Source organism: Armigeres subalbatus, chromosome 3 (genome assembly GCF_024139115.2).
Source record: "Armigeres subalbatus isolate Guangzhou_Male chromosome 3, GZ_Asu_2, whole genome shotgun sequence".
Classification (NCBI taxonomy): Eukaryota; Metazoa; Arthropoda; class Insecta; order Diptera; family Culicidae; genus Armigeres; species Armigeres subalbatus.
Window position 1 is genome coordinate 399,806,365 of NC_085141.1, and position 8,903 is coordinate 399,815,267.

The following is an 8,903-nucleotide window of genomic DNA, read 5'->3' on the forward strand; positions in this document are numbered from 1 at the left end:
TGCAAATGCTGTTCATTCCAATGTTGCAACCATTGAAGATGTTGAGGATCTGATGCACAGATTCTAGAAACTCGAAGAAGTGCCAACAGCTTCCAGTCGCTCAGCCAAGGAGCAGTCTTGTGAGGACCATTTCTTGTCAACGTATAAGCGTAATTCGTCCGAAAGATTTGTAGTGCAGCTTCCATTTAAACAGAATTTGGACCAACTTGACGACTGTCGCGTTTTAGCACTCAAACGATTCCTGATGTTAGAACAGCGGTTCAAGTGCGATCACAAATTACGAAGCCAATATATTGATTTCCTTCGTGAGTATGAGTCACTTGGGCACTGCCATCAAGTTGATGAAGCCAACGACCCTCCACATCAACTCAAGTACTACCTATCGCACCACGCAGTCCTAAACCCTATGAAGTCTAGTACAAAAAGTCTAGTACAAAATGGTTTTTGATGCTAGTGCAAAGTCGGAACCTACGCAACTGTCTTTGCACGAGGTTCTACAGATAGGTCCTGTCGTACAGAGTGACTTATACTCGATCATGCTGCGCTTCCGGAAATACTCGTATGCTTTTTCCGCTAATATATCGAAAATGTATCGTCAAGTGTTCATTGCCCCGTAGGCCAAACGATTGCTACGAATCTTTTGGCGAGAGGACCCATCACAACCGCTAAGAGCATTGGAGCTAAATACGGTTACATATGGAACAGCTTCGGCTCCGTACCAAGCCACGCACACTGTCTCATGCAACTAGCTGAGGATGAAGCTTCGGATTTCCCTGTCGCTTTTCGGATCGTGAGGGAAGATTTCTACGTTGATGACGTATTATCCGGCGTCGATACGTTGGATGAGCTCAGCGAATGTCGAAGGCTCTGCTAGCTCACAGTGGCTTCCAATTACACAAGTGGTGTTCGAATTCTGATGATTTTCTGAAACATATACCACCGCATTAACGGGAAAAACAGATGTCTTTGCATGAATGTGGAGTGAACGATGTCATCAAGGTGCTAGGATTGCTTTGGGATCCCAAAGCCGACAACTTTCTCATCGCAAGCACATCAACCCAACCACAATTTTTGTCGCAATCAATCACGAAACGAACCGTGTACTCTGAGGTTGCAAAACTATTTGATCCACTTGGACTATTTTCTCCGGTTATCCGACCGGAACAAGAAAGCAAGGCGCACATCGAGCAAGGTGGATCGATCAAGTGGAGGACGATTTGCGGAACGTTCACAGACTGCGCGGTAGGCGACGTGCAGCCATGGACCGAGCTGAATGAAGAAGACTTTTATGCACTGCACAGACCACTCCGGACTTAGTCTGAAATTTTAAAAAATAAGTTCTACGAATCTTTCGATATTTATTGATCATCTTCTGCAGTTTTCAAAACGCTGTAAAAATGCACTAGCTCGTCATACTTATAGTTATCTAGCAGCTCAATCAATTGCGGCAACTTCGTCTTAACATTAACCCCCTTGAACTTAAACTTGTCAATGTACAAATCCGTTAGTATACCGTAGATTCGGTTCAGTATGGTGGGTTGTTTCTTGAATTCACTTTCTATCTGTCGTTGATTTTCCAGCAGCTGGCGATACTCCTCTGATAGTGTCTCGAACTCGTCATCGTTTCGAATATCTAAATCGATCAAAGCCTGCAAAACTTGGTAGTCCTTGGTCAGTTTATTGTAGTGGATGATCTTCGGTTCGATTAACTTGATCAGCCCAGGAATGGTTTGTTCGTTGATATCTGTAATATAAAGTTGATAAGTTTTAATTTGTTAGCTACCTATGATCGCAATCAGAAAATATGTTAAGCTCTTTAGTGGAATGTATTAAACCTTCAAGACGAATTAAGACTGTCCATTTAATTCCACTATTAATTTCGTAATCTTTGCAGATACGTATTTCGACCACAACTGTGTGGTCGTCTTCAGTGTCTTGTATTGACTCGACTTGAAGAAAACAATCGCAACTACACTATTTATACTAGCTAGGTACATCTACCTATTAGAGTACTAGTACTCTAATCTATCTTATTTGCCACTTTATTTACCATACGTAAATTACTTTATTGTTTAGGTAGAAACTTGAAGAGCCAAGAGCTGCCATTTCCTGATCCTTATTCAACAGCGCTGTTTGTACTCTTGGTGGATTTCCAAACTCTCAGCACATGAGTTTCCATGGAAGAGACATTTCTTAAGATTTTAATATTTGATGCCGTAATTGTGATTTTCCTTATACATGCTCTGCTACTCAGATCTAAATTCGTAGTAATCCTTATCGTTTTCTTTTCGCCTTACTCACTTCCGCCATATGTTCCTTGAACCTTATATCTAATGATCTTTTGTTTGGTACATAGATTTTTCACATTGGAACAACTTATCTTATAAACGCCTGCCTTATTCAACATTTCTACTTTATCCTTCGTTGAACCCAATAGAGACTTGAGTTGGTTGCTTCTACTGGAGAATACTAGATCGATGCCGAATTTCCTTAGTCGAGGGCGTAGCTGGTTGGTGATGTGTTTATCATATGGGACAGCGGCTCCTCTATCGGTGTCAGCGTTGTATGTCCATTTCGTCGTAGGGTCCTTTCCTTCTTGTTGATGATCGCTCGTATAGTCCTCTCCTGGTATCCGTTGATCTTCGCTGTTTCCAAGATGTATTGTAGTTCCTTCGTTTTCCTTCTTCGCTCAGGGTATCGTCTGCATCCTATGGATCATGTGATGAAATGCTGCCATTTTATGTTGGTACGAATGGTTCGATGTATGGGATGACTCTGGTGTTCGTGGGCTTCCTGTAGATTTCGAGGCTCAATGTTGTATTTGCTTCCCTGATGACTGTAGATCAAGAAAGGTAGTTTACCTTCTTTTCCTCTTCGAAGGTAAATTTGATGTCCTTATGCACGTTGTTTATCGCTTCCAAAATCCTGGGTAGATCTTTTCGGTTGATGATGCTGAAATGTCGTCGACGTATACTCCACTTCTGGGGTAGTATTCCTTGTTCTTGTAGGTTGTTCTCCAGATTCGCCATGAACAGTTCCACAAAAACGGTGATAGCGGATTTCCATCGTGCTCCTTTCGTCTGTTTATAGTAGCGTTTGAAAATGTGAAGTAGTTCTCCGTCATGGCATAGCCTTGTCAGATTTAGGTACATCTTCACCTTTCCTCGCCATGTTGTTTCCGTCCTTTGTGTTAGCAGCCAATCCTTTCTAGAAGATTCAGAGCATCTTTCACTGGAACGCTAGGGAACAATGCCGCTACGTCGAATGATACCATTATGTCCTCTTCTTCGATGTGTCCCTGATTCCAACAGCTTTCTGGGCGAACTCCTGGGTGTTGATGACTGACCTGCTGGGGTTATGGTTTCGGCATACTTTGGAACTCCTTTACCAACCATTTGGCTATGTTTTGGGTAGGGGAACCCACTGATGAAACTATTTCTCGCATCTCCTTGCCGGGTTTATGGATTTTTGGTAGTCCTTTAATCCTAGGTAGAACTGTCTTCTTACTGTCTTCACTCAGGCTTCTCCGATGATCGCCTTACACTCCTTTATTGTTTTGTCCGTGAGTCGTATTAATCCTGGTAGCGGATCCACTCTCAAATGTCTATAAGGTCCTCCGTTGATTTTCGTCGTCATCTGTTCAAATCTGATAGTCCTCTTTATCCATTACCACTACTGCGTTTCCCCTTTATCGCTTTTACGTAGTATACTGGTTTTTCCTTAAGCTCCTTTAGAATCCTCCTTTCGTCATGGTTCTGTTGTCCCGTGCCGTCCTTCTTGGCTTAAGCGTCTGCCACGATGTTCCTCGCTGTATTTTGATCCTGTTGCTCGATGTTTCGGGAAATCGCTGTCTCCATGTCCACGATGATCTGTTCCACGTCTGATTTCTGTGTGATCGCAGTTACTCCCAGTCCAGTTAGAGGAGGACTTTGGAGTGCTACAATATGCATTTGAAGTTAGCGAAGGATAACCCGGAATCATTCGACCTGTTTTTGAAGAAGAGGTAAAGAGGGCAGAAGAATGTGAATCAGACCGGAAGCGAGACTGCACAGGAAAAACTGAACAAATTGCGAGCGAAATCAGCAGAGGAAACTGTAATGGACAAACCCACCGTACAGATCATCGAAGGATTTGTCGTGAACCGTTCGACACAGCAGTTTACGAAGGAACAATTCTAGCTCACCTTAACAAGGGACTGGGGTATGCGATCACACAGAAATCAGACGTGGAACAGATCATCGTGGACATGGAGACGCGATTTCGAAAAAACATCGAGCAACAGGATCAAAATACAAAGAGGAACATCGTGGCAGACGCCATCAAAGAAGGACGGCACGGGACAACGAACCATGACGAAAGGAGGATTCTAAAGGAGCTTAAGGAAAAACAGTATACTACGTAAAAGCCGATAAGGGAAACGCAGTAGTGGTAATGGATAAAGAGGACTACGACGAACAGATGACGACGAAAATCAACGGAGGACCTTATAGACATTTGAGCAGTGGATCCGCTACCAGGATTAATATTGACTCCACGGACAAAACAATAAAGGAGTGTAAGGCGATCATCGGAGAAGCCCGAGTGAAGACAGTAAACCCGGTTCTACCTAGGATTAAAGGACTACCAAAAATCCATAAACCCGGCAAGGAGATGCGAGAGATAGTTTCATCAGTGGGTTCCCCTTACCCAAAACATAGCCAAATGGTTGGTAAAAGGAGTTCCAAAGTATGCCGAAACCATTCCCCAGCAGGTCAGTCATCAACACCCAGGAGTTCGCCCAGAAGCTGTTGGAATCAGGACAACATCGAAGAAGAGGACATAATGGTATCATTCGACGTAAGCGGCATTGTTCCTCGAGCGTTCCAGTGAAAGATGCTCTGAATCTTCTAGAGGATTGGCTGCTAACACAAAGGACGGAAACAACATGGCGAGGAAAAGGTGAAGGTGTACCTAAATCTGACAAGGCTATGAATGACGGAGAGAACTACTTCACATTTCGTGGCAACTACTATAAACAGACGAAAGGAGCACCGATGGGAAATCCGGCTATCACCGCTGTTTTTGTGCGGAACTGTTCATGGCGAATCTGGAGAACAACCTACAAGAACAAGGAATACTACCCCAGAAGTGGTGGAGATACGTCGACGATTTTCAGCATCATCGACCAAAAAGATCTACCCAGGATTTTGGAAGCGATAAACAACGTGCATAAGGACATCAAATTTACCTTCGAAGAGGAAAAAGAAGGTAAACTACCTTTCTTGGATCTACTAGTCATCAGGGAAGCAAATACAACATTGAGCCTCGAAATCTACAGGAAGCCCTAACGAACACCATGGAGAGTCATCCCATATACATCGAACCATTCGTACCAACATAAAATGGCAGCATTTCATCACATGATCCATAGGATGCAGACGATACCCTTGAGCGAAGAAGGAAAACGAAGGAACTACAATACATCTTGGAAACAGCGAAGATCAACGGATACCAGGAGAGGACTATACGAGCGATCATCAACAAGAAGGAAAGGACCCACGACGAAATGGACATACAACGCTGACACCGATAGAGGAGCTGCTGAAAAGAGTTTCGGTCCCATATGATAAACACATCACCAACCAGCTACGCCCTCGACTAAGGAAATTCGGCATCGATCTAGTATATTCTCCAGTAGAAGCAACCAACTCAAGTCTCTCATTGGGTTCAACGAAGGATAAAGTAGAAATGTTGAATAAGGCAGGCGTTTATATAAGAGGTTGTTCTAATGTGAAAAAAATCTATGTAGCCAAAACAAAAGATCATTAGATATAAGGTTCAAGGAACATATGGCGGAAGTGAGTAAGGCGAAAGAGAGAGAAACGATAAGGGATTACATTACGAATTTAGATCTAAGGTAGCAGAGCATGTGTATAAGGAAAATCACCCAATTACGGCATCAAATATTAAAATCTTAAGAAATGTCTCTTCCCATGGAAACTCGATGTAGCTGAGGTTTGGAAATCCACCGACAGGTACAAACAGCGCTGTTGAATAAGGATCAGGGAAATGGCAGCTCTTGGCTCTTCAAGTTTCTACCTAAACAATAAAAGTAATTTACCGTATAGGTAAATAAAGTAGGCAAATAAGATAGATTAGTACTAGGTGCTCTAATAGGTAGATTAGGTACCTAGCGTAGTATAAATTTAGTGTAAGTTGCGATTGTTTTCTTCAAGTCGAGTCAAGTACAAGACACTGAAGACGACCACACAGTTGTGGTCGAAATACGTATCTGCAAAGATTACGAAAATTAACTAGTGGAATTAAATGGACAGTACTTAATTCGTCTTAGACGGTTTATGATCGCAATGTCAGTCCACATCTTTGCTGAATAATACTGATATGCAATGATGGGTAGGTCATTAGGAAAACACTGACTGGTAGTTATTTCAAGCTTGATCCTCTTCTTCGTAGCTTCCTTCGTAATAAAATCCTTCAGAATAGATATGGTCGAAATATTATCGCTTCTGAAATCGGCTTCCGCCTTTCCATAGTCACAAATCAAAAGGGTCCCTATAAACACGTGACGAAACACGAGACGGTTTCGGTCATTGCCGTAAATTTTCTCCGGAATTTCTGGAATACTATTGATCAGCCAGTTATGCATTTCAGCCTGGCTAAATGCTCCTTTGAGCAGAAGTACATTCATAGCCCTGGACATCATTTCATCTGTCTGGTTGTGAACAATCATGTGTAACGATAGGGGCTTGATAGAGTACCGTTTCAACTGGCAGCACTTAGGCTGCAGATTAGGGGTTATGTATACTTGTAGAGTTCCATTTTGACCTTCGACTGTACGGAATTTCAAGTCCACGTGATTGGTATTAGATTGGCAGCGATAGCTCGCCAGAAGATTATTTCCGCTCTGGAATAAAATAGATTAGTGTAAGCTTCAAAGAATAGTGTTTTACCAGACTACCATCTTGTCGCATTCACTGAAGCTGACCACAGCCGAATTCTTCTCCACGTCGATCAGATTGATTGGTGCGTCACATTGCAACAAAACGTGCTCAATTGGAGTGGGGAGCTCAATGGTCAGCAAATAGGTTGCATCTTCTTGACAAAGTATCATTGAATCATTAACTGGGAGCATTGGGATTGCAGATAATCCGGTAGATAGAGCTTGCGTCGATAGTTGATACCGTTCACGTTCTCTGGTAATTGCTTGCTCGAGCTCATAAATTTCTGCCCTTAGTTTATGCAGTTTATTTGACGCTTCTGGTGCCATAGTTACTGATCCTCGTTTGTTTGAGTCACTCAAGCTTTTGCTTATACATTGCGTTGTCAATCCAAACACCCTTCCGGAATACGTGCAGACAACTATCTCAGCATAATTATTTGCACCGACGCATCCTCCCTGAACACACGAAATACTTTCATTGAAGTTCTCTCTATAGATCTGGGTGCATTCCATTTCGAACTGATATTCGTCCGAGTTCATGGTGAATACCTGTAGCGTACCATCCCTCCGCCCAATGATCAATTCGTCTTTACCATCTCCGGAAATATCATACGTCCCAATGCAAGTCACAGCACTAAGGTTTTCTGTATCCTTGATCAAAGTCTCCTGCTTCACTTCGCTCACTGACAGATTGATGTGAAAGAGAATAACCCTGCCATCCGCGAACCCGCAAAGAAGTCTATCGCCTAGACACCTAGGAACATGCAATACTGTAGGCACACTCTCCAGTTCCAACGTTTGACGCACTCTTGAGTGTTCAAGGATCCGCAACACTCGACCCGAGCATGCTAATACAGTTATCAACCGGCTTGTCTACAACATAAAACTCGTTAGTCAAATAACCTCATTAGAATATCGAAACCATTTACATTATTCGGACAAAGCCCTGCAACATCAACAATGGCATCGCCGCACAGATAAGAACCATGCTCCTTACAATCCTTATAATGATTGTAAACATGATTCCCACAAACCAATAAATCACTTCCACTCACAAACATAGATCGGATATTCTCCGTTAGGTTAGTCTCGAACGCGAGAAACATCTTCCCTTTTTTGTTGAAACCGCGAACCTTATTTTCTGCAGCGGTAAAGATCTTATCGGCCACCGAACCCGCCTGTCCGCCCAATTTAACCGAAGCTATCTTATCGTGTGGTAACGTTTTAAAATGAATCTGAAGTTCATCTTTTTTCATTGAGAACACCTGCAGCACTCCATCCTGGTCACCGACCACTACCTTCTGTTGCTGCCTGCTTGATGATGCATTTCGGCTGGACTGTTCACCACCGCCTCTAGAAGATATTGGCAGTAGTTGAAGACAATTTGCTGCCGTAAGACCCACGGTTGTGTAATCTACATGGGTCAATTCCAACTCCATTTCGAACGTGGAACGAAAAGGTTGGATTCCGAATAGATTCTGAATCAACTATTTTGTTTGTGCCACATGCAGTTTTCGGTTACCCGGAGATACGCGAACGAGATAAGTGCGCATGTTCAAGGCTGATCAGAATACTCTTCGAATTCCCAAAGGCATTCCTTTTTTATAGCCTTCCTTGTACGAGAATCGAAATTTAGAATGCGATTCTAACTTTCTTTTCATAAACTAACTTTTTAGAGGAAGATGATTTATATACATATGGCTTTTTCAATCACATACAATGTAATTCTTAATTTTGTGGCAACAAAATTAGGATTTTTTCGATCCCATGTCTGATAATAATACCCCAAATAATAGGGTAAAATTACCAATATTGGGCTATTTACACATAATTTCATTTTGAAACACCCGACCAGCAGATGTAAATTTTTTCTTACAATTCTGTGTAAGATCCGAAACAGAGTGTATGTAATGAAGAGTGGTGACATGTGCCGCATTTGACAAGTTTCCTGCTCGTTTGGATT

The 8,903-nt window shown here is 42.5% G+C and overlaps 1 protein-coding gene across 2 annotated transcripts; it reads right to left on the bottom strand.

Annotated features, from left to right (window-relative positions):
- Positions 1-429: 429 nt before the first annotated feature.
- Positions 430-8,537, bottom strand: LOC134224043 (Bardet-Biedl syndrome 7 protein homolog). Of its 2 annotated transcripts, XM_062703282.1 has the most exons (5): positions 7,870-8,537; positions 6,959-7,813; positions 6,418-6,904; positions 1,417-1,744; positions 430-1,318 (listed from the first exon to the last, which is right to left on the bottom strand). In XM_062703282.1, exons 1-5 carry the CDS (start codon positions 8,377-8,379, stop codon positions 1,138-1,140), a joined length of 2,361 nt encoding a protein of 786 aa, XP_062559266.1. In that variant the 5' UTR covers positions 8,380-8,537; the 3' UTR covers positions 430-1,137. The 2 variants fall into 2 exon arrangements, with proteins under 2 accessions (XP_062559266.1, XP_062559267.1); XM_062703283.1 differs by lacking the exon at positions 430-1,318 and having other exon boundaries at positions 1,342-1,744.
- Between the last annotated feature and the right edge of the window lie 366 nt (positions 8,538-8,903).

Bases quoted from the DNA above. Each gene is read 5' to 3' on its own strand.
- LOC134224043 (XM_062703282.1), bottom strand. From the start codon at position 8,379: ATGGAGTTGGAATTGACCCATGTAGATTACACAACCGTGGGTCTTACG. The intron at 6,905-6,958 runs GTAGTCTGGTAA...ATTTTATTCCAG, and splicing joins TCAGTGAATGCGACAAGATG to AGCGGAAATAATCTTCTGGC. The intron at 1,745-6,417 runs GTCAGTGTTTTC...TTTATATTACAG, and splicing joins CAAGCTTGAAATAACTACCA to ATATCAACGAACAAACCATT.